This window comes from Nycticebus coucang, chromosome 13 (assembly GCF_027406575.1).
Source record: "Nycticebus coucang isolate mNycCou1 chromosome 13, mNycCou1.pri, whole genome shotgun sequence".
NCBI classification, from domain to species: domain Eukaryota; kingdom Metazoa; phylum Chordata; class Mammalia; order Primates; family Lorisidae; genus Nycticebus; species Nycticebus coucang.
This window is the reverse complement of record NC_069792.1, coordinates 56,282,964-56,308,880: the sequence shown is the minus strand read 5'-3', so window position 1 is coordinate 56,308,880 and position 25,917 is coordinate 56,282,964. Positions and strand designations below refer to the sequence as shown.

General features: G+C 41.1%; 1 protein-coding gene across 7 annotated transcripts in view; it reads left to right on the top strand.

The window, feature by feature from the left end:
* The window catches only part of CDH17 (cadherin 17), a 114,562-nt gene that overhangs the window by 53,969 nt on the left and 34,676 nt on the right, over window positions 1-25,917 (top strand). For 6 of the 7 annotated variants that reach the window (XM_053559005.1, XM_053559001.1, XM_053559004.1 and 3 more), the window contains 8 exons: window positions 2,698-2,832; window positions 3,727-3,865; window positions 8,452-8,610; window positions 8,709-8,908; window positions 10,758-10,889; window positions 11,189-11,339; window positions 15,143-15,358; window positions 25,709-25,785. In XM_053559005.1, the coding sequence (XP_053414980.1) occupies window positions 2,698-2,832; window positions 3,727-3,865; window positions 8,452-8,610; window positions 8,709-8,908; window positions 10,758-10,889; window positions 11,189-11,339; window positions 15,143-15,358; window positions 25,709-25,785 (1,209 nt within the window). Of the gene's footprint in view, window positions 1-2,697; window positions 2,833-3,726; window positions 3,866-8,451; window positions 8,611-8,708; window positions 8,909-10,757; window positions 10,890-11,188; window positions 11,340-15,142; window positions 15,359-25,708; window positions 25,786-25,917 lie in introns of those variants that run through there. The other variant, XM_053559007.1, reaches the window with a different exon arrangement.

Below are 25,917 nucleotides of genomic sequence, written 5' to 3'. Positions count from 1 at the left end.
TATTTATTTGTATGTTTCATAATAATTTGTTGAAAACTAATCATTTTAAATAATGTAATGTGGCAATTCCTGAAATTGTCTTCCTTTTCTCAGTTTGCTGTTGCTGTTTTGTTTGGTGACCTTCCTGAACTAATTTTATGAAGTCTTTGTTCTTTGTTATATATGTCCACTGAAGTCTCTGCTTAGTTGGCAGTGTTCAACCAATGACTAGACAGAGATTTCCTTAAATGCTTTGCATCAAGAAGTCTCGTGGTCTTTACAAAGGGGCACTGTGTGCATGTTGGGGCACACTTTCAATAATGTGGTAGGCAGTTTACGACTGCCTCAGTGTCCACGTTCTGCTTATGCTGAGCCTCCAGGTCACCCAGAGTTGAGGAATTAGGGCATTTGCAGGCCTTTCGCATGCTTATGCAATAGCCCTACTCTTAGATGTGGCTTTCTGGATTACCAGGAATATACCAAAATTTTCAAAGTCCTCTATGGACATTTCATTCCTTAGCTTTTCCTTTTAAGTGTTTTTTGGCCAGGTTCTTATTTGCTTCAATTGTTATCACATGCAGCTGCCATGTTAAACAATTGCCAAGGATTGTTTTCAACAAAAGCCTCAGGCAAACAATTGTTGGTAGTGAGTGCATTCTGAGTCATTTCAAATAAAGACAAGCTCTATGAGTAGATGTTCCTAGGGAAGTGCTGGACAGGTCAGATAATGATACTTTGGTTAGGTGGTGATAGGCTTTGGGGAAGCTCCAAACCTTCTTGCTCCCTCCATGGCACTGTGGTTATAAGGCTCTTGGTTTTCAAGGACACGTCACATCTTAGGAAAGGACCACAGGACTAGAGCACATTAAGAGACTACAAATCTTGGTTCCTACAGATATTCAGTAATTTTTAAGAAATAGACATTCTTTTTTTTTTTTTTTTGTAGAGACAGAGTATCTACAGAAGGAAATGTCAGATCTGGGCACTTCACAGACAAACTCTGACAGGGACTTTGGCCTTGGAGGATTCAGTACCATTGATGATTTTCAGTGGATTTGATTCTAAAGGAAGACTCAGAGAGAGGAGACATTTCATTCCTTTCATTCTAAAGGAAGACTCTTTGCATCAAGAGTAGAGTGCCCGCGGGTAGAGTGCCGTGGTGTCACACGGCTCACAGCAACCTCTAACTCTTGGGCTTACACGATTCTCCTGCCTCAGCCTCCCAGGCAGCTGGGACTACAGGCACCCGCCACAATGCCCGGCTATTTTTTTGTTGCAGTTTGGCCGGGCTGGGTTTGAACCCGCCACCTTCGGCATATGGGGCCGGAGTCCTACTCACTGAGCCACAGACGCCACCCAGAAATAGACATTCTTGAAAGCGTTTGGTTAATTTCTCAGGTTCTGAAAAAGCTCATACTTACTTTACCATTTTTGCCAGTGTTCCCCTTCCTTTTATGGAAGGGCATTTTTGTGCAGGTTCTTACTTCACCTTTCTCACTGATGCACAGGACTTTTTCTTAAAACACAAAATAGCAATACTTTTGTTTATTATATAAACAAAAAAAATTCTTTACCCATAATCCTATCCAGTTTACACATCAATTGTTCTCATTTTTTTATTTAAAAAATTCAATTTCCTGCCTACTGACATAGACACTTTACAATCATAGTCTAGATTTACTCTTAAAGTTACTCTTGTTACTTTATATCACATCATTATTTCTTAGGTCTTTTCATAATTTGTAGAATAAACATTTTAACAGTTATTATCTTATCAAGTTTATGTGCTGTCATAATTTCATTGCCTTTTTTCCTGACCATTTAGGAGTTTTCAACTTTACCAGCATTATAAATAAAGCTACTTACACTATAAACATGTAGTTTATTGTTTAAAAAAAAAATTCCTTAAGATAAATTCTATATAGTAATGTTTGCTGTCAAAGGCTACTAACATTTTTTACCTTAAGTTATTTCCCAAAGGATTCTATGAATTTATATTTCCATCAGCAACGTTTCTTTGCATCTTTAATAATATTGGCATTATTGTTTTTAGCTTGTTAATAAAAATGTATAAACATATATTAAACCTTAATGAGGTTGAACAACTTTTATGTCTTCTTAGGTTTATGTGAATTATCTATTATTGTGGCTTTAGAAAGCTATATCTATGAACATAATGGTTGATATTTTCCTCATTTCTGAAAACATAATTAAAAGAATATCATATAGTATCACATCAAGTTTAAGTCACTTATGAATTGTTTTTCTTAATATGTCTATTAATCTCTGTCACAATTTTTAGAAGTCCTAAATGACATTGTTTTATCCTAACAATAAAGTTACTTGCCTTCTTAGAAGCTAGCAATGTCATAGCTTTCAACAAAAGCCCCAAGGGAAAAATTATGGGTAGTGAGTGAGTTCTAAGGTCAAATGAAAACTAAACATTTAAAATAGTCTCAGAATAATCTCCTTTAATTCTACAGTTTACAGCATCAATGCTTTTGCCAATGTGTTGAATTACATTACACATTGTTTCTTGAGGAAAATGTATTTTGGACGTGACATAGTTAATTCTAAAAATGTACCAATTTAAAAGCTAAGGATTTCTTTGTGATTGTACAAATAAAAACTTTAACTGAAATTGGTGACTTTCTATTTTACAAATTTCATGACATAGTTTTTTCTTACAACCTAATTTATTTTTTGCTTTTTTCTCAGTTTAAGGTCAATCCTCCTGCTGTGAATTTTGCATTAACTGGGGAGACAGACAACATATTTAAGATAGAGCCAAATGGACTTCTATATCTCACTAAAGCCCTGGACAGAGAAACAAGATCTATTCACAATCTCCAGGTGAATTGAGACCAGACAAAGGGAACTAACTCCAACCTCTCTGAGCACCTTTTCTTCTAGAAGTATCACCGGCATCTCATCCATTACATACAATACTATTATAACTCCCCTAACATTCATGGCATAGTTTGTTAACCTCATATATCCATTTTTTTTTTTTTTTACCAGTTGCAGAGGAGCATGACAGAAGTACCTATTTCCTTAGGCATTTTAACCAGAGCAACCCAATATATTATACATTGCTAGGACCCTCTGATGTTATTATGTTACTCATCCAAGTAAGGCCGTGTTCAGGCACCTGAATTAAAACCAAGTCAGAGCTTTTCTGATATTTTCCTGGGACCTGCTGGTGTCTATTATGTGGGTTCTGGACCCACTAAGAATGTGGCATCAGTGCTGGGGCAGAGCTCCTATGGTCCTTGGAAGAAGCAGAAGGAACCCATGGACAAAGGCTGATTAAATAGAACCTTTCTCCTTCTTGTTCCCACTTGGTTTTCATGGTTGGTATATGAATATCTAGGAATAACAGCTAACTGTGGGGAAAAAGAAGCAGCCAAAGTTCTCTGTGTGGTTCCTTCTGCTATGGGCTCTGTAGGCTGACCACCCTAATGGCTGTGTAAGATGACATGGCATTTCCAGAGGCTCAGGATGAAAGTGCTCTCATTTCGCCAACTCCAGCCATATAGGAACAGAAGCATATGCAGTGTCCACCTTACCCCACAGTGGGAGAGTCACTGTCATGACTACCCACGCTGAATTTACAGGGCTCCTGTTTAGCAGCTCCCAGTCTGGGCTTCTGTGGGTTCCTTCTTCCCTGCAGTCACCAGGCCATTGGGGTTGTTGAGCTCTAATTTCCTTTGAATGACTTCTGGGTGTGTTTTTTCTCAACATCAGGTTGCAGCTCTGGATGCTAATGGAGCTATAGTAGAAGGCCCTGTCCCCATCACCATAGAAGTGAAGGACATCAACGACAACCGACCCATGTTCCTCCAATCCAAATATGAAAGCTCAGTAAGGCAGAACTCTCGCCCAGGTAACAGACTGGAGCTGGGAGATGTTTATGGAGAGATGGAAGGGTGCCTGGTGGAAGGGACAGATTTGTGTGGCTGACGGGTGCAGTAGTAACTCATTAAGCACCTACCACCTTATTTCAACTTCACACTCATCTTCTGGGGGTTGTTTTCTTGTCCCCATTATTCCAGAGCTTGATTTCTCAACCTTGGCACGATGTACTGACATTTTGAGCCTGATAATTCTTTTTATGTCTGGGACTATTCTGTCCACTGCAGGATGATTAACGGCATCCCAGACTTCTATCCCTTAGATGCCAATAACAACCCTCCTCCAAGTTACAATAATAAAAATGTCTCTACATCTTTTGTATTAACTTTGATGGAGTTGAAACACATTTTTTCTCAGTAAAATATCACAAGAATGGAAAAAACAAGTATCTGATGTACTCAATACTAATATGAAGCCAATAGATGATCTGATACATGTGTACACAGAGAAAAACTCAATTCAAGTTGAGGGGAGGAGGAAGGAGTGAAGAGGGAGAGGGATTGGTGTGCTCCCATGTAATGGGCATAATGTAAGGGTACATGGCACCCCTCCTGGGAGTGGGACACAAGTAGAATAGGGACTCTACCTAATAAATGCAAACATTGTAACCTAATTGTTTGTATCCTCAAATTAATCTGAAATAAAAAAAAAATGTTTCCAGACGTTCCTAAATTCCCTCTGGGGGGCAAAATCACCCCCACATGAGAAGGAGTTTTCTAGGGTAAGTTTTTAAAAATAACTTAGAGCTCTAGAACATTCTGGAAAGGTGAGCTCACTCTCCCATATGCTCTCGGGAACTTACTTTATCATAGTCATTGCTGGTTCCCAGTTTTTTTTTTTTTTCACTGTTACGTATACCTCCCAGCTTGTTCCTTCTTTATGCAGCAATAACCTTCTACTCTCCATGTGCACAGAAGCCTTTTATCAAGGCAGACAGCTAGCAATGCATCCCATCATAACTATGCACGAAACAAGACTCCAGCCCATTTCCACCAACTCGCTGTCAAGCTTGCCTTTATGTTATTTACTCTTCTCTTAGTCTTCATTGCCCACTTCCAGTAATTCAGGGAAAATTTTCCTTCTACTTCATTACATAGAGCAATTTTGCTGTCCTTGGACCTGAGATTGCACTCTAAAGACTGACTGTCAGTGGGTTCTCCAAAGAACTCTTAGACTTGTGGGTTCTATCCAGTGATAGTCTGGTAAATGTTTAACAGCTATTTCTCAAGGGGATGGAGGAAGCAAAATCCTGATGTATAGCATTTACCAATCTCTTTTTTTGTTTTTTATTGTTGGGGAATAATTGAGGGTACAAAGAGCCAGGTTACAATGCTTGCATTTGCTGGATAAGCCACTCGAATAATAGTGTCCTGTCCCCAAGAGGTGTGTCACACACTGTAGTCCCCCACCTCCCTCTCTCCTTCCCTATCTCCATTCCCTCTCTCCTTCCCTCTCTACTTCCCTCTCTCCATTCCCTCTATCCTTCCCTCTCCCCATTCTCTATCTCCATTCCCTCTCTCCTTCCCTCTCTACTTCCCTCTCTCCATTCCCTCTCTCCTTCCTTCTCTACTTCCCTCTCTCCATTCCCTCTCTCCTTCCTTCTCTCCATTCTCTATCTCCATTCCCTCTCTCCTTCCCTCTCTACTTCCCTCTCTCCATTCCCTCTATCCTTCCCTCTCTCCATTCCCTCTCTCCTTCCCTCTCTACTTCCCTCTCTCCATTCCCTCTCTCCTTCCTTCTCTCCATTCTCTATCTCCATTCCCTCTCTCCTTCCCTCTCTACTTCCCTCTCTCCATTCCCTCTATCCTTCCCTCTCTCCATTCCCTCTATCCTTCCCTCTCTCCATTCTCTATCTCCATTCCCTCTATCCTTCCCTCTCTCCATTCTCTATCTCCATTCCCTCTCTCCTTCCCTCTCTACTTCCCTCTCTCCATTCCCTCTCTCCTTCCTTCTCTACTTCCCTCTCTCCATTCCCTCTCTCCTTCCCTCTCTACTTCCCTCTCTCCATTCCCTCTATCCTTCCCTCTCTCCATTCTCTATCTCCATTCCCTCTCTCCTTCCCTCTCTACTTCCCTCTCTCCATTCCCTCTCTCCTTCCTTCTCTCCATTCTCTATCTCCATTCTCTCTCTCCTTCCCTCTCTACTTCCCTCTCTCCATTCCCTCTATCCTTCCCTCTCTCCATTCCCTCTATCCTTCCCTCTCTCCATTCTCTATCTCCATTCCCTCTCTCCTTCCCTCTCTACTTCCCTCTCTCCATTCCCTCTCTCCTTCCTTCTCTCCATTCTCTATCTCCATTCTCTCTCTCCTTCCCTCTCTACTTCCCTCTCTCCATTCCCTCTATCCTTCCCTCTCTCCATTCCCTCTATCCTTCCCTCTCTCCATTCCCTCTATCCTTCCCTCTCTCCATTCTCTATCTCCATTCCCTCTCTCCTTCCCTCTCTACTTCCCTGTCTCCATTCCCTCTCTCCTTCCTTCTCTCCATTCTCTATCTCCATTCTCTCTCTCCTTCTCTCTCTCCTTCCCTCTCTCCATTCCCTCTCTACTTCCCTATCTCCATTCCCTCTCTCCTTCCCTCTCTACTTCCCTCTCTCCATTCCCTCTATCCTTCCCTCTCTCCATTCTCTATCTCCATTCCCTCTCTCCTTCCCTCTCTACTTCCCTCTCTCCATTCCCTCTATCCTTCCCTCTCTCCATTCTCTATCTCCATTCCCTCTCTCCTTCCCTCTCTACTTCCCTCTCTCCATTCCCTCTCTCCTTCCTTCTCTCCATTCTCTATCTCCATTCTCTCTCTCCTTCTCTCTCTCCTTCCCTCTCTCCATTCCCTCTCTACTTCCCTATCTCCATTCCCTCTCTCCTTCCCTCTCTACTTCCCTCTCTCCATTCCCTCTATCCTTCCCTCTCTCCATTCTCTATCTCCATTCCCTGTCTCCTTCCCTCTCTACTTCCCTCTCTCCATTCCCTCTATCCTTCCCTCTCTCCATTCTCTATCTCCATTCCCTCTCTCCTTCCCTCTCTACTTCCCTCTCTCCATTCCCTCTCTCCTTCCTTCTCTGCATTCTCTATCTCCATTCTCTCTCTCCTTCTCTCTCTCCTTCCCTCTCTCCATTCCCTCTCTACTTCCCTCTCTCCATTCCCTCTCTCCTTCCCTCTCTCCATTCTCTCTTTCCTTCCCTCTCTCCATTCCTCTCTCTCCTTCCCTCTGTCCATTCCCTCTCTCCTTCCCTCTGTCCTTTCCCTCTCTCCGTTCCTTCTCTCCATTCCTTCTCTCCTTTCCTCTCTCCGTTCCCTCTCTGCTCCCTTCTCTCCTTCCCTCTCTCCATTCTCTCTCTCCTTCCCTCTCTCCATTCCCTCTCTCCTTCCCTCTCTCCGTTCCCTCTCTCCATTCCTTCTCTCCTTCCCTCTCTCCATTCTCTCTCTCCTTCCCTCTCTCCATTCCCTCTCTCCATTCCTTCTTTCCTTCCCTTCTCTCCTTCCCTCTCTCCATTCCTCTCTCCATTCTCTCTCTCCTTCCCTCTGTCTATTCTCTCTCTCCTTCCCTCTCTCTGTTCCCTCTCTCCGTTCCCCCACTCTCCCTCCCCCACCATGTACTAGCATCAGTTGTCTTCATATCAGAATTGAGTACATTGGATTCTTGCTTCTCCATTCTCATGATAGCATTTGCCAATTTCTATGACACAAATACTCCCACTGTGGCCTATGTCAAACTACCACTGGTATTAAAAAATGACTCACAACATTTCTTTAAAAAAATTTTTTTTATTAAGGTAAAATATATGTATATAATTTATCATTGCCATTTTTAAGGATTCACAGAATATCTGAAAATTCAAGAGTTGGCTTTCATGAGCTAACTCTAGTATGTCACTGGTTGTATCTATCAATATTTGTTAAAAGTTAAAACTGACAAATTAAAAAATATTTAATTCACCTAATATTAATCAACATATTTTAATGAAAATAATTACTTTAAAGACAAAATTAATTTAGTGAGATGAATGGCATTGTTTTAATCTTTGCAAATCTCTTAATGTCTAAATTAATAGAAAACTGGATTCTTATGTGTGTTTCTACATTCATTCTGTTGCCATTTGATGTTTTGGTTATGGTACATAAAGAAAAATTAGCCTCATACATATCTGTAGTTAGAAGATGAATATTTTAGTAGCATTTTCAGATAAGTGTGGACACTCTGTGATACTGTACCAAACTCAACAAGTCAGGGTTTCTTAAAGATTAGTGGCAATGTAGAATTTGAAACCATATCAATGATATATTTTGTATTTCTTTACAATAAATTATCTTATTCTTTGCTTTTTTACACATAAATGATTTTTAGCTTTGTAGATCCCTTGAAACAGTTTCAGGGACCCCTGTAGGTCCATACTTTTGAGAAATCCTATCCTAGGGGACAGGAGCAGAATAAAGGTTTATTTCCCCACTACTGTGAATTTTCACACCTTCTTCCACTCTATCTTTGCTTCTTAGAAGGCAAAAATGGTTATGGTTGGTTTAGGTTGCAATTAATCTTTCTCTCCCATCCTCCCCACATCCAACAGGAAAGCCCTTCATGTACGTCAATGCCACAGACCTGGATGATCCAGCCACTCCCAATGGCCAGCTTTTTTATGAAATTGTCATCCAGCTGCCCAAGATCAACAATGTCATGTACTTTCAGATCAACAACAAAACTGGGGCAATCTCACTTACCCGAGAAGGTACACTGAAGGGTGCCCTCTGGGACTTTCTTAGTCAGAACAAGAGACTGAAGTACATCTCTGAAAGTGCCTTTTTTCTTCTCACCAACTTCCCATAGGAGCTCAGGAATTGGATCCTATTAAGAACCCTTCCTACAGTCTGGTGGTCTCAGTGAAGGACATGGGAGGCGAGAATGAGAATTCCTTCAGTGACACCACATCGGTGCATATTATGGTGACGGAGAATATTTGGAAAGCACCAGGACCTGTGGAGATAGTAGAAAACTCAACGGAGCCTCACCCCATCAAAGTCACTCAGGTAGTACCCAAGTAACCCTTGGAGACTACTAACTAAAGGGCCTCACTCTGTGTAGCCCCACACTTGTGGTCTCCACGGTCTCTGCTGCTATGTTTATTAGATATGTTTTTGTGTAGCATAATTATAAAGCAAATGGACTCTGGCCCCACGTGTCTGGACTTTATCACCATGGGCAGGAAGCTTAGATTCAGATACATATTTGAGCTTTCAGAAAACCTCACGTACCCTCACCAACACCTCTCAGTGTTGTTGTGAAGATTTACTGAGGTAGAATCTGTGAAAGTGGATAAAAGATGTTAATGATTATCATTAACATTAATGATAAAAGATAAAGATGTTATGAAGTGTTAGTCTGTAGTTCCCCTAAAATATTTTTTTTAATGATACTATTGTTGTTAAGGGACCCTGGAATGCTCCTCCCATCATACCTATTGTCTAATCTAAAGGGACTTTTCATTGACTATTGAGTTAATGAACTTCATCTTCAGGAAAAAAAACAAAAAGGAATTGTGCTTTCTGAGCTAAAAAAGCTTGTTAGTCTTTATTACCATGAGAATTTGAGGCTTGGGCCCTAAAGTATTCCTAGCTATTATTCAAGTTATCGCATAGGAATTTGTAAATGCTAAAAATAACTCATACACTTGGTTGCTCTTAGGGATGTCAAAAATAGGAAATTCTGGGTGTTACACCCAATTTCTAGGCCTGAAACCCAATAAGAGGAGTGGAGCTGTGTCCTGCTCTCTCAAGAAAAAAGAAATCAGGCTGAGTTCTAAGGACACAAGACGAGCTCACCTTAGGACCAAGAATATAGTGTTTGGGGCAGCACCTGTGGCTCAAGGAGTAGGGCGCTGGCCCCATATGCCAGGAGTGGTGGGTTCAAGCCCAGCCCCGGCCAAAAAAAAAAAAAAAAAAAAAGAATATAGTGTTTGGCATGGACAGTGGGTGATACTTAAATGATTAGCGAGGGACAAAGTCATGTCTTTAGTAATTTCCCAGGCTGGTCTAAGGGAATAGTTAGGTGTGGAAATTTCAACTAGTTGTAGGATCTTGGGGAAGTCTCTTCAATTTATTTTGCTCTTGCTGCTTCATTTCTAAAATGGGGAGAACAGTAGCCTCTACTTCATAGGACTGTGTGAGGATTAAATGAGACAATACATAAAATGTTTAGAATTACATCTGGCATGTGGTAAACCAACAATAAGTAGTATTATTAGGATCAGTATTAGATTATCTGAGATGTCAGGCCCCGTTTATATGGCAAATAGCCTGGTCTTACTAGTGAGTTTATTAATCTTTCAACCAGGTTGTTTACAAAACAACCCTAGGAGTTGGAAGTTATTCTGATCCCTGAAGTCTTTGAGACTAAATATTTAGGGGAGGAATGAATGTGCCTTATTTATGTATCATTTGTCTTACTAAAATAATAGCACAGAGAGGAGTCTACAGTGGCCTCTCTTGCTCTTATTCACCTTCACCAGTGAGTTTTAGAAGGTCTTCAGACATCATATCTTACTTTTTGTTTCTTAAATCAATGTTTCATGGATATGAAGCTTTCACAGTGAGACTTCCAAAAGAAAACAACCCATAAAACTCTTTAGAGGGTTCACAAAGAATTGCTTTAGAGAAGAAAAGTTCCCTGGTGTGCTTTTTTATGAGTAATATAACTTAGTGGGGGGAAAAGTGCTCATTTTAGGTTGAAAACGAAAAATGTAATTGAGTTGTTATAAGAAATCGCAGACATACAAAGTTGCCAGAAATTTTAAATCAAGAACCAGAAAATTGTTTGTTTCCTTTCTAGTTCTCTCTGCCTAAATGTATCTTTCCTCACAACTCACTTTGGGCCCTGTAGGTGCGGTGGAATGATCTTGGTGCACGTTATTCCCTAGTGGACAAAGAGAAGCTGCCAAGATTTCCATTTTCGATTGACCAGGAAGGAGACATTTATGTGACTCAACCCTTGGACCGGGAAGAAAAGGATTCAGTGAGTAAAATGGGACAAGTTTCACAGGGAATAAGACAAAGTTCTATGTCCATCTGTAGTTGAGAACAAAATTGATTTTATTTAATAATCAAACCTGCAATTCAGACCCCAGCATATTATTGGCTTTCAGTGACATTCTAATTTGGTAATTTCCCATGATTCTGACCTATCTCATTTTTTTCCCTATGGAAACTGAAATAAGGGGGTAAATGAAATAGAAATGAAATACCTATTTTTCTCTGCCTTTTAAAGGGTGGTGGCAAGGAAGTCTTGTCTTAACTCTTACCTTCCTGTTGTAGTATAATTTTTATGCAGTTGCAAAGGATGAACAAGGACAACTACTTGCAAAGCCTCTGGAGATTCATGTAAAAGTTAAAGACATTAATGATAATCCACCTACATGTCCATCTGCAGTGACTGTATTTGAGGTCCAGGAGAAAGAACCGCTGGGTAAGGGGGATTAATGGGATTACACCTGCGGTGCATCTTACAAGGGTATATGTGAATCCTAGTAAATGTGGAATGTAAAGGTCTTAGCAAAATAACTAAGAAAATGCTACAAAAGCTATGTTAACTAATGTGATAAAAATGTGTCAAACGATATATGAACCAAATGTATGGTGCCCCATGATCATACTAATGTACACAGCTATGGTTTAATAAAAAAAAAAAAAAGAAAGAAATGACAGCTGCTCAATGCTGTATAACTGTCCTTCCTATGCTAATTCTGCAATCCCTTTCTCTTCTCTGTTGGGTAAAGGGGGCAGGTAGATCTAACTGGGAGGCAATAATCCATGTCTCTAGTTCATATTGGGGTACTATTCTTACATGGGAACTTTTATAACAACCACCAGTATTACCACTATTACTACTACCACCACCTCTACTACTATCAGCAGCAGAACTACTTATACCAGTATTCTATATATCTTCATAGGTATTATCTCCTTTGCAAGAATTTCCCATAAATTATTTTATTTTTCTTCTAATAAGCTCATTAAAAAGATACAATTTCATCAAGTTTGCTGAATAATTTAAATAAACATGTACACCCAAAGTCAGATACCCCGCAATAAATAACCATTACCAATGGAAGTTGACTTTTGACGTTTGAGCCTCCCTCTACCTAGGAAGCCAATAATAATTCAGGAGGCTGATAGATGAAGTTCAAGTCCCATCTATTTTTATCCTTTTGGTCTTGACTTGCTCCATTTCACTGTGTCTCATGATAGCTTTAGTTTTGTATAGGAACAAATGTGATAAGAATGTTATGATTTCTGGGAGTTTAATGACTTTCTGGTTTGAGGACAACCCTTGTCTATTTTCCCTCTTGGTCCTGAGACCATTGGCTGAGCAGGTTGACATTTCTTGAAGTGTTTTGGTCTGTTGTGGTTTTAGCAGCCTCTGGGGAGTATCGTTTCTAGGACTTTTCTGTCCTTGTGGGCAGATTCTTACGTGCTCTGTGGATGTTCTCATCATTTTCTTTTTATCTCTCTGCTCCTCTCCCTGCTCCTCACCTTTGGTGGGTGTTATCCTAGCAACTTGGTGGGCGCAGCTTGACGGCTTGTTTGCACTGTGGTCACTCTTTTTCTTTTGCTGTCACGTGCTGCCCGTGTTCAGCTCCGTTCCTCTGTTTCATTTATTCTAATTTTTGCCACAACAGGAAGAGTTACATGACAGCTTGAAGGATTAGTTAATTATAAGGAAGAATCTTCTCACAGTGACAACTGTGTGACAACGAAATGTGTAACAATAGCCAACAAACATTTGGAGTGTCACTGTTTTTGGAAATCTGGGATGGTCTGGGGTGCTAAATAAAAGAGGAAAACCTTTGAAGACTTTTCTAGATGGTACTCGAAGTCTCTTTGCATTGGGCCAAACATTTAATATAGTGTTATTTATTACTGCATAACAAGTTGCCCACAAACTTAGTAGCTTAAAATAACAAACGTGTATTACCTACCAGATTCTGTGAATCATGAATCTGAGCGCAGTTCAGTTGGCTGCCTCTAATTCAGAGCAAGAGCTCAGAGAGAGAGAGGGAGAACAAGAAAAGACAAACAAGATGGAAATCAGTCATTCTATAACCTAATGTTGGAAGTACCATCCCAAAACTTTTGCCATACTCTATTCATTAGAAGAAGGTCAGTAGGCCCAACCACACTCAAAAGGAGGGGTTATGAAAAAGCATGACTATCAGGAGATGGGGAATACAGGCAGTCTCTGGGTTATGAACAAGATGGGCTCTGTAGGTTTGCTCTTAAGTTGAATTTGTATGTAAGTTGGAACAGTTATATTTACCTTTCACCTGTAACAGCCTCCATTCCTAAGTATGAGTCAGTCAGATGTTTGTAGCTCAAGGACTTACTGTCATAGCTTCCATTGGTTTGTAAGTTGGATGTCTGTAACTTGGGGGCTGCCTGTACTGGGAACCATTTTTTGAGTCTGCCTACTTCTTTTGGGAAGAGGATAGTCTTCATTTTCTCAGGCCCATGAGGAAGTCATTGTTGGTAGAATCAATTATTCAGGGCTCAGGATGCTATTTGCCTCTCTAACAGTGAAAATTTATTTTGTAAAGCTGTCTGACAAAGTTTTTAATGGACCAAGAATCCTTATAAATCAAGTGAATATATTCTATATATGTAGCCAGAGCAAAAAACAAGACAATGCTCCTGGCCTGGGGCCTTCCTGTGAGCTGACGGTGCACAAAGGGAAACCGTGACCAAAACGCAGTGCAATGCTGAATCTTCCTTGGTGCTTTACATTCTCCTTTTTGGTATCTTGTAGGACTTGTGTCCCCAAGTCCTAGCAACATCCCAGTTACAACTAGATCCTGCATATTCATATTAAGACATTTCTCCTCTCATAAAAGCACAGCCTCCCTGAAGTATTTCAGTTTGGGCTGCTACTAGGTTCCCGGCCTCTGGCTCATGCACAAAGACCTCCATGTCCACCAAGGTGTTTCCCCTGGTGCCAATAGTCCACATGGGGTCTCTGACTAGTACGGTCTCTGTGGAGTGAACTAGTGCCCTCTGTGTTATGCTTGTTTGGTGAGTGGAAAGGTGTCCAAAGCACAGGGCTGCTCAGATGCCAAAGGACCTCAGAAGTTAGCAAGATATTCTTTCATCCCAACACACAAATGCTTTGCTTGCAAGAGCACGTGCATGTCACAAAGGCTACCTGGTTGTGATGAATTTGAAAGTAAGCAGCTTCCCACTGCAGTAGGAGGTATATCTTCTCCATCCTGTTACTCAGGCTGTCCCTGCACCCAGCCCCTGAGCCACATCTGCTCGTGTGCAGCTTCGTTTTGTATATAACAAAGGCGTGTCCCTTCCCCTCTCCAAACCAAAAACTCCTCTATATTTCCATTTAAGTCAGTGGATGCAAACACATACTGGGGAGGAGGTCTAAGCTTAACTGCCCCTCGAAGGGACTGGACAAAGGAACTCAAGTTTTAGCCCCTGGGCAGCATGCTTGCTGCATATAAAGAAACTATACCCCAATTCTCATTTCACATATTAAGAGCCAGAACCCACCAGAACTCACGCAGGACCATGCCTGTGCTGTGCCCTGTGTTATCTCTGGGGGGGGGGGGGGTGTCATTTTCTGCAATTGTTCCGTAAATTTACTTAGAAGCAACCCAGGGGTGGCTTCTCTTTGTTTAGTTATTCTGTTTGCCATGAGTATTAGTGGGGCTGCCTTAAAATCACCACAAATTTGGTGCTTTGAAACCACAGAAATTCATTCTTTCATTGTCTGCGGAGTATGAGCCTGAAGTTGCTGCGCAGGCAGGGCTATGCTCCCCCCAAAGTCTTGAGGAGGATCTTTGCTTGCTCCTTCTGGCTTCCGCTGGCTCCTGGTGTTCCTGCTACTCGTGGCAGCACCACTGCGATCACTAACTTCCTCCTCCATATCATCTACTCCGTGATGTGCATCTGTGTCCTCCCTTCTTGTAAGAGCACCTACAACTGGATGTAGGGCTCCCCTAAATCCAGGATGATTTCATCTCAAGATCCTTAGCTATCTGCAGGGTCCTTATTTCCAAATAAGGTCCCATGCTGAGTGTCTAGTAGACGTGAATTTGAGGGGACACTTTGTTATGGACTGAGTGTCCCCCTAAATTCACATGGTGAAGTTCTAACCCCCAGTATCTCATGTGAATATATTTGGAGATAATGTATTCAAAGAGGTGGTTAAGGTAAAAGTTTAATAGATTACATGGAGCCTGTTGGATTTTTTTTTCTTCTTTGTAGGAAACAGTATCGGGAGTTTTACTGCCTATGACAAGGATGAAAAAAATACTGCCAATAGTATTTTATTCCACAGAATTGTGGAGCAAACTCCTCACATTCCTGAGGATGGACTCTTCTTGGTCGAAGCCTACACAGGAAAGTTCCAATTAGCTAAGAGATCCTTGAAAAAGCAAGATACTTCTCAGTACAACTTAACAGTAGAGGTGTACGACAAAGGTTAGTGTTACACCTGCTGTCTTGAGTACAAATAATTTTTACTTCTAGCTATAACTTGTTTGGCTGCTCTAACCTGGGTACATTATGGAACGATGCCAGGTAGACAATCCTTGCTTTCTTTGTGAAACACACGCAACACAGAGACACCTAGGTTCAAGGTTGTGAAGGCCAGAGTTGCAGCCCAGGCAACATCATTGTGTAGGTCCAGGTTCTCTGAGAAGCAGATGCTAAAAAGAAATTAAACATTTAAGGATTTCATTAGGAGGATGCTGGAGAGAGAGAATGGAGAGGGGGCAGAGAGGAGGTAAGAAAGGCATTAGACCACAGCATAAACCTGACCCTGAGTGAAGGAGGGGGTGGGGGAGGGCTGGTGGGAATGGTCTCAGCCTAAAGAAAGTTCAATAAGGCTGTCAGGGGGTCCAAAGTTGACTGTCAAAGGAGTTCATGATCTCTGAGAAAGCGTTGCTCAGTCACGGGCTGCGGCAGTCCATGGCAAGCAAGGCCTTAGTGCAAATGCAGTGATGGATTTCAGAGCACAGCAGTGAGGTCATCATCAGTTAACATCCCCGTTGCTGGAGGTCTGCCAGTCAAATTCTGCAGACCAGGACCATGAATAGGAAAATTGTGTTTCCTAATTCTTGCTTCCACACTCAAAGCAAGAATCTGTATGAAAGTAGAAGAGAAATGCGTTTCCTGGGAAGTTCTATCTTCTCCTATCAGCTTCCAGTTGGTCATTTGACAGTAGCAGGAGACATTCTTCCTTACTCTTTATATAATTTCAGATCAAGTAGTTCTTAATCTCTGTTGGGTTACAAGATGCTTTGAAATCTGATGGAAACTCTGCATTTTCAATCAAACGCACACATTCTTAAAATAGTTTGCACAAACACAAAAATACACTTGTCCAGAGAGAGATTAATTTTTGGGGCACTCAGACTTCTTGAAAGCCAAGAATCCTTTGAGCTGCCTAGCACTGAATCTTAGACTACCAAGTAATTCAGTAATTGTTCTGTCTGGAAGCTCTGATACCCTAGGTGTGGGGAAGAAAAGAGCATCATTTCCCATTGTGCTTCACCCTTCTTTCCTTCACACGGATGTTGATAGACCAGGGGGAACGTGGGTTTAGCAAGCCCTGAACGCAAAATGTGTGAAACCCAGAATGTGTGAAACCCAGTAATTTAACAAATATGAAGGGCCTAATGTTTCCTAGCATTATGTTACAGGGGGTAAAGCAGAAGTAAGTATAATAAATCGTTCTCATCTATGATGAACCAGCACTCTCACACTATTAGCTGTACAATTTTTTTTTTTTTTTTAGCAGTTATTGTTTGCCTATTTGAGACACCATGGAAGGTTTTGGATACTTTACAGATGAATAAGCCCTAGTGTCTGTCCTCAAGGGTCCTCAAGAAGGGCTCCTTCTGGTAGAGGAGATAGACATATAAATTAATAAATTTCAAGGAACCATACAAGGTAGCCCATGAAGGAAACGAATGACTCAGTGGAGGGAGAGAACAAGTACAACTTTCTGGAAGAGTTGTCACTGAGCTAAGTTTTGAAGAGTGAATATGATAAGTTACAAACGTATGTAGGACTTATGGAGGAGTGGGACTCCTGTGCACAAATGCATGGAGACCTGAAGCAGGTTTGGTTTGTTGTGCAGAGGGCCCACTTCTGGTGCAAAAGAGATTCATGTAGAGCAGTGAGTTCTAGGCCTGTGGCCACCCCAATCTTTAGCCATTCCTGTTGTCTACAAATGTTCTGGGGACCACCCTCAACTTTAATCGATATGCACTTGCTTATTATTAGATTGTTAACAGATTACATAGCTGGACTACCTCGGTGTTTTAGGATCCCAGCAGGATGGCTCCCCAAAGAGTTTCAAGAAGGGATTACTGACAAAAGTTGTGGATGGGAGGCAAGAGTAAGGGAAACCAATAGGAAGTGGGTGAGAAGCACATGGGCAGCCTTTTCTGCTCTTAAAATCTGAAGGGACCAGGGAAGGCCTGTCCCCTAAGGAGTAAGGCCTGTGCCTTACACTAGAGAAGAGGGTTTTAAAACAAGGGTGTCACACCCCCGACTGCTTGCCTCTTGCCCTTTTCCAGGCTACTGCTAGGCCTCTTGTTGGCAGAACCCAAATAGTACCCCAAGGGCAAGCTGTCATCTGGTGCGGTTCATGAAGTCAGTCCCTGGGACACAGAGTATGCATAGAGGCATGGACAGTGGACACAGAGAGCAAAGAGAGCATATGGACTGAATCCTGCTTCACCACTATTTAGTTATATGACCTAGGTTAAGTCCCCCATCTTCTGGCCTCCTTGTTGTTAAATAAATGGGAATAATAGATGGAGAGAGCAAGATGGCAGCCGAGTAACAGCTTCCTTGCATCTGGGCACCGTGAGTCTGGGGAGATAGGACTCCAGGCATCTCTGGCTGGTGGGATCTGCCTATCATCACCCCGGCGAGGATACAGGGAGTCAGCGAGAGACTTCTGGACCCCAACCAGAGGACTAAAACAGTGGAAAACCGGCAAGTGGCCGCGTGTGTTCAAAACGTCTAAACCCGCCCGCAACTGTAAGTTCAGTAGCAGCGAGACTGCAAATCAGAAAGGCCTTACCTGTGAACTGTTTTGGTGTCTTTGGACTTGGCACTCAGTTGAACTGCCTTGGGGAGAGCCTGAGTGGGAGTGTGGAGAACTTTGGCCGCTGAGCCAGACGGAGCTAATAGTGTTTGGCTGTGGGCCACAGGGAGACATTGTGAGCGATCTGCCCCGGCAAGCTCTGCCCTCAGGGTCGCAGAGCTAGAATCTGGTGGGAGCTGGTAAACGAGCAACTGAGTAGCCTAAGGGTGGGGTCTGAGCCCCCTTGCAGCCCTAACCCTCAGGGGCAGAGTGAGACCAGTTTTGGCACACTGGGTAAGTGGATAGCCACTTCAGCAGTGATTCCAGCAACAAGCACTTTACTGGGAAAGCTTCTGCTCAGCAAGTTTACAAGTTCAAAGTGCGTTGTAAGTGGGCTGAAGAGAGATTTAGGGTGTCTACCTGCTGGGGTTTGAGAAATCAGCAGCCTCCAGTCATATCAGGACTGTGATTAACATCTCAACCCCAGAAGACCATGTGTTGCCCAGACAATATTCAACAACATATACATACTGCTTTGTTTTTGATTGTGTTTTTTTTTTGTTTTGTTTGTTTGGTTGTTTTTTTTGTTTATTTTGATGTTGTTGATGTTGTTTTGTTTTTTAATTTCAACCTTTTCTGTACAGATCTTTTTTCTTTCTCAATTTTTCTAGTTTAATTATAATTTCCCATTGCTGCCTTTTTCAATAACTAGAACTTCATTTTTGCTAGTGTTTCTACTGCTATTATTTGGTTTTTCACCCAATTTTATCCCATAAAGTTTTCTGTTTGCTTGTTTTGGTTTGATTTATAGCATTTTTGTCTTTCCTCTCTACTTGGTGGAGGTGGGGTACTGTGTCTGATCAGGTTAGCAAAGAGCTGCTGACCTCAAGGGAACCACCCAACTGGGCACACCCAGAAGGTGAGTTTTTTTACCCTATTGTACACATATATTGCTCTGTCTCCCTCTTTCTGTGCCTCACTTCTTTTTGTCAATATTCCTCTTCTTTCTCTATTTTTTTTTTCTTTTCACTTGGTCCTCCTTTCTTTCATCCCTTTCTTGCTCTTCAACCTTCTCACCCTTCTGGTCCTGTACCAAAAGGACTCATCGAACCCTTAGTCCACAGGCACGAGAACTTAAAGAGCAAGAGGAAGTGAAAGGAAAATTAGGGCAAGGAAACAGATAAAAGAAATCACTCATGAGGAAGAATCAGCAGAAAACTCCAGGCAACATGAAGAACCAGTCCAGAACAACCCTGTCAAGGGACCATGAGGTAGCTACTGCAGAGGATTCCACCTATAAAGAAATGTTAGGAATGACGGAAAGGGAATTTAGAATAAACGTGATGAAAACAATGAAAGAAATGATGGAAACAATGAAGGAAACTGCTAATAAAATGGAAAATAACCAAAAGGAAATCCAAAAACAGAATTAAATAAGAGATGAACGATATAAAGAATATAAAAAGGATATAGCAGAGCTGAAGGAACTGAAACAGTCAATTAGGGAACTTAAAGATGCAATGGAAAGTATCAGCAACAGGTTAGACCATGCAGAAGAAAGAATTTCAGAGGTAGAAGACAAAGTTCTTGAGATAACTCAGATAGTAAAAGAGGCAGAAAAGAAGAGAGAGAAAGCAGAACGTTCACTGTCAGAATTATGGGACTTTATGAAGTGTTCCAACATACGAGTTATAGGAATCCCAGAAGGGGAAGAAGTATGCCCCAGAGGAATGGAAGCCATTCTAGAGAATATTATAAAAGAAAATTTCCCAAATATCACCAAAGATTCTGACACACTGCTTTCCGAGGGATATCGGACCCCAGGTCGCCTCAACTCTAACCGAGCTTCTCCAAGACACATTGTGATGAACCTGTCCAAAGTCAAGACAAAAGAAAAGATTCTGCAAGCTGCCAGGAGTAAGCACCAGTTGACCTACAGGGGCAAATCCATCAGAGTGACCGCAGACTTCTCTAATGAAACTTTCCAAGCAAGAAGACAACGGTCATCTACCTTTAATCTACTTAAAGTGAACAATTTCCAGCTCAGAATTCTGTACCCTGCTAAGCTAAGCTTAAAAATTGACGGAGAAATCAAATCATTTACAGATATACAAACATTGAGAAAATTCACCACAACAAGACCAGCTCTACAGGAAATACTTCAACCTGTTCTGCACACTGACCACCACAATGGATCAGCAGCAAAGTAAGAACTCAGAAATTAAAGGACAGGACCTAACCTCCACACTGATGCAAAAGATAAAAATAAGCAATGGACTCTCACAAAATAAGACGAACAGAATACTACCACACTTATCAATTATCTCAATAAATGTTAATGGCTTGAATTCCCCACTGAAGAGACACAGATTGGCTGACTGGATTAAAAAACACAAGCCATCCATTTGCTGTCTGCAAGAAACACACCTGGCTTCAAAAGACAAATTAAAGCTCCGAGTCAAGGGTTGGAAGACAATTTTTCAGGCAAATGGAATTCAGAAGAAAAGACGAGTTGCAATCTTATTTTCAGATTCATGTGGATTTAAAGCAACTAAAGTCAAAAAAGACAAAGATGGTCACTTTATATTGGTCAAGGGAAAAATACAACAAGAAGACATTTCAATTCTAAATATCTATGCACCCAATTTGAATGCTCCCAGATTCTTGAAACAGACCTTACTCAGTCTGAGCAATATGATATCTGATAATACCATCATAACAGGGGACTTTAACACTCCTCTTACAGAGCTGGACAGATCCTCTAAACAGAAATTAAACAAAGATATAAGAGATTTAATTGAGACCGTAGAACAACTGTGCTTGACAGACGCATATAGAACACTCCACCCCAAAGATAAAGAATATACATTCTTCTCATCACCCCATGGAACATTCTCCAAAATTGATCATATCCTGGGACACAAAACAAATATCAACAATCAAAAGAATTGAAATTTTATCTTGTATCTTCTCAGACCATAAGGCACTAAAGGTGGAACTCAACTCTAACAAAAATGCTCGACTGCACCCAAAGGCATGGAAATTAAATAATCTTCTGTTGAATAACAGATGGGTGCAGGAAGAAATAAAACAGGGAATTATTAACTTCCTTGAGCATAACAACAATGAAGACACAAGCTACCAAAACCTGTGGGATACTGCAAAAGCAGTTTTGAGAGGAAAATTCATCGCTTTAGATGCCTACATTGGAAAAACAGAAAGAGAGCACATCAACAATCTCACAAGAGATCTTATGGAATTGGAAAAAGAAGAACAATCTAAGCCTAAACTCAGTAGAAGAAAAGAAATATTCAAAATCAAATCAGAGATCAATGAATGTGAAAAAAAAAAGAATCATTCAGAAAATTAATGAAACAAGGAGTTGGTTTTTTGAAAAAATAAATAAAATAGATAAACCATTGGCCAGACTAACGAGAAATAGAAAAGTAAAATCTCTAGTAACCTCAATCAGAAATGATAAAGGGGAAATAACAACTGATCCCACAGAGATACAAGAGATCATCTCTGAATACTACTAGAAACTCTATGCCCAGAAATTTGACAATGTGAAAGAAATGGATCAATATTTGGAATCACACCCTCTCCCTAGACTTAGCCAGGAAGAAATAGAGCTCCTGAACAGACCAATTTCAAGCACTGAGATCAAAGAAACAATAAAAAATCTTCCAACCAAAAAATGCCCTGGTCCAGATGGCTTCACACCAGAATTCTATCAAACCTTCAAGGAAGAGCTTATTCCTGTACTGCAGAAATTATTCCAAAAAATTGAGGAAGAAGGAATCCTCCCCAACACATTCTATGAAGCAAACATCACCCTGATACCAAAACCAGGAAAAGACCCAAACAAAAAAGAGAATTTCAGACCAATCTCACTCATGAATATAGATGCAAAAATTCTCAACAAAAATCCTAGCCAATAGATTACAGCTTATCATCAAAAAAGTCATACATCATGATCAAGTAGGTTTCATCCCAGGGATGCAAGGCTGGTTTAAGATATGCAAGTCCATAAACGTTATCCACCATATTAACAGACGCAAAAATAAAGATCATATGATCCTCTCAATAGATGCAGAAAAAGCATTTGATAAAATCCAGCATCCTTTTCTAATTAGAACACTGAAGAGTATAGGCATAGGTGGCACATTTCCAAAACTGATTGAAGCTATCTATGACAAACCCACAGCTAATATTTTACTGAATGGAGTAAAACTGAAAGCTTTTCCTCTTAGAACTGGAACCAGATAAGGTTGTCCTCTGTCACCCTTACTATTCAACGTAGTGCTGGAAGTTCTAGCCAATACAATTAGGCAAGACAAGGAAATAAAGGGAGTCCAAATGGGAGCAGAGGAGGTAAAACTCTCCCTCTTTGCTGATGACATGATCTTATACTTAGAGAACCCCAAAGACTCAACCACAAGACTCCTAGAAGTCATCAAAAAAATACAGTAATGTTTCAGGATATAAAATCAATGTCCAGAAGTCAGTAGCCTTTGTATACACCAATAACAGTCAAGATGAGAAGCTAATTAAGGACACAACTCCCTTCACCATAGTTTCAAAGAAAATGAAATACCTAGGAATATACCTAACAAGGGAGGTGAAGGACCTCTATAAAGAAAATTATGAAATCCTCAGAAAGGAAATAGCAGAGGATATTAACAAATGGAAGAACATACCATGCTCATGGATGGGAAGAATCAACATTGTTAAAATGTCTATACTTCCCAAAGCAATCTACCTATTTAATGCTATTCCTATCAAAATACCAACATTGTACTTTCAAGATTTGGAGAAAATGATTCTGCGTTTTGTATGGAACCGGAAAAAACCCCGTATAGCTAAGGCAGTTCTTAGTAATAAAAATAAAGCTGGGTGCATCACCATACCAGATTTTAGTCTGTACTACAAAGCCATAGTGGTCAAGACAGCATGGTACTGGCACAAAAACAGAGACATAGACACTTGGAATGGAATTGAAAACCAAGAAATGAAACTAACATCTTACAACCACCTAATCTTCAATAAACCAAACAAGAACATACCTTGGGGGAAAGACTCCCTATTCAATAAATGGTGTTGGGAGGGCGGCACCTGTGGCTCAGTCGGTAAGGCGCTGGCCCCATTTACCGAGGGTGACGGGTTCAAACCCTGCCCCGGCCAAACTGCAACAGAAAAAATAGCCAGGTGTTGTGGTGGGCGCCTGTGGTCCCAGCTGCTCGGGAGGCTGAGGCAAGAGAATTGTTTGAGCCCAGGAGTTGGAGGTTGCTGTGAGCTGTGTGATGCCATGGCACTCTACTGAGGGCGATAAAGTGAGACTTTGTCTCTACAAAAAAATAAATAAATAAATGGTGTTGGGAGAATTGAAGTCTACATGTAAAAGACTGAAACTGGACCCACACCTTTCCCCACTCACAAAAATTGATTCAAGATGGATAAAGGACTTAAATTTAAGACATGAAACAATAAAAATCCTCAAAGAAAGCATAGGAAAAACACTGGAAGATATTGGCCTGGGGAAAGACTTCATGAAGAAGATTGCCATGGCAATTGAAACAATAACAACAAAAATAAACAAATGGGACTTCATTAAACTGAAAAGCTTCTGTACAGCTAAGGAGACAATAACCAAAGCAAAGAGACAACCTACACAATGGGAAAGGATATTTGCATATTTTCAATCAGACAAAAGCTTGATAACTAGGAACTATAGAGAACTCAAATTAATCCACATGAAAAAAGCCAACAGTCCCATATATCAATGGGCAAGAGACATGAATAGAACCTTCTCTAAAGATGACAGACGAATGGCTAACAAACACATGAAAAAATGTTCATCATCTCTATATATTAGAGAAATGCAAATCAAAACAACCCTGAGATATCATCTAACCCCAGTGAGAAGGGCCCACATCACAAAATCTCAAAACTGCAGATGCTGGCGTGGATGTGGAGAGAAGGGAACACTTTTACACTGCTGGTGGGACTGCAAACTAGTACGACCTTTCTGGAAGGAAATATGGAGAAACCTCAAAGCACTCAAGCTAGACCTCCCATTTGATCATGCAATCCCATTACTGGGCATCTACCCAGAAGGAAAAAAATCCTTTTATCATAAGGACACTTGTACTAGACTGTTTATTGCAGCTCAATTTACAATCGCCAAAATGTGGAAACAGCCTAAATGCCCACCAACCCAGGAATGGATTAACAAGCTGTGGTATATGTATACCATGGAATACTATTCAGCTATTAAAAAAAATAGAGACTTTACATCCTTCATATTAACGTGGATGGAAGTGGAAGACATTATTCTTAGTAAAGCATCACAAGAATGGAGAAGCATGAATCCTATGTACTTGATTTTGATATGAGGATATAAAATCAATGTCCAGAAGTCAGTAGCCTTTGTATACACCAATAACAGTCAAGATGAGAAGCTAATTAAGGACACAACTCCCTTCACCATAGTTTCAAAGAAAATGAAATACCTAGGAATATACCTAACAAGGGAGGTGAAGGACCTCTATAAAGAAAATTATGACAATTAAGGTTATGGGGGGGAGGAAAAGCAGAAAGAGGGACGGAGGGAGGTGGGTGGGGCCTTGGTGTGTGTCACACTTTATGGGGGCAAGACATGATTGCAAGAGGGACTTTACCTAACAATTGCAATCAGTGTAACCTGGCTTATTGTACCCTCAATGAATCCCCAACAATAAAAAAAAAAAATGGGAATAATAATGGTACATACACATCATGAAGCTGTGAAGATGACGGATGCAGGTAAAGTGCTTGACAGTGCGTGGTGCATAGAGACTGCTCACAGATTGTATTACAATGAGAAGCTTGGTTCTGTTTTTAGCTACATTTTATACATAAACTGAGGCCCAGACACATCGAATGATGTGCCCAAACTCTTACACATCTGATAAGTGGCAGCAGCAGAGTCTGAACCATGAGATCCCAGAGCCCAGAGTATTAAAGTACATTGTGGTTAGAAAGATGGCAGCCCCTCAAAGAATAGGCCATTATGTCTCCAAATTTCTCCCCATTTTCATGGTGCTCATCTTGGATCTCATTGAAGCTGCTGTCTTTCACTAGGTCTTCGAATTGTCAGATCCATTCCTGAAAGCCTGGGCCATTTCTTCAGGGTTCCTTGAGCTACCTTTCTTGCTTCTTGCAGGCTGAACAGTCATGCCCTTTGGAGGAGGCTCATTGAATGATTTCTTCCCTTATTAGGAAAGGAGGGAGCAGGTGCCCCTGAGATTCCCCACCACAGACAGCAGAGCAGATGTAGAGCAGATGCATCCAGAGAAGGAAACCTAGCTGCTGGGAGGGCTTTCTGGAAGGATAATTTTATACTGTGCTTTAAAGACTACTTAGGTTTCACCAGTAAGAGAAAGAGAGGCTGCTTCACAAAAAAGGAGCCATCCTGGTCAGGAACAAACCTTACCTGGGATGGAGGAAGGTGGGGAGCAAAAGGGAATTGAGAAAAACTTCTCTCAGGTCTGTCTTCAACTCCTTCCATCCTCCTTGACAACCTGCTTGAGGGTACAGGTGAGACCAGAGAGCCCTCTTTCCACATAAATTGCATGTTGATTGCAAAATAGTGGTTAAGGCTTCACTTGCCACATATTTCCTTGCAGATTCCTGATATTAATGCATGATTTTTGGTGAAAATTTTTGTGATATCTAACTTTGGTTTTCAGATTTCCACACCTTCTGTGCTGTGCAAATCAACGTTATTGATATCAATGATCAGATCCCCATCTTTGAAAAATCAGATGTGAGTAGTTGTCCTGTTTTTTTTTTTTTTCTTTACTTTGTTCATGTTACTTGACCCCACTTCTGGGATAAAGACACATATGGGAAAAGTGCCAGACTTACCAGGTAGCCTGGGTCCATGAGCCTTCAAATG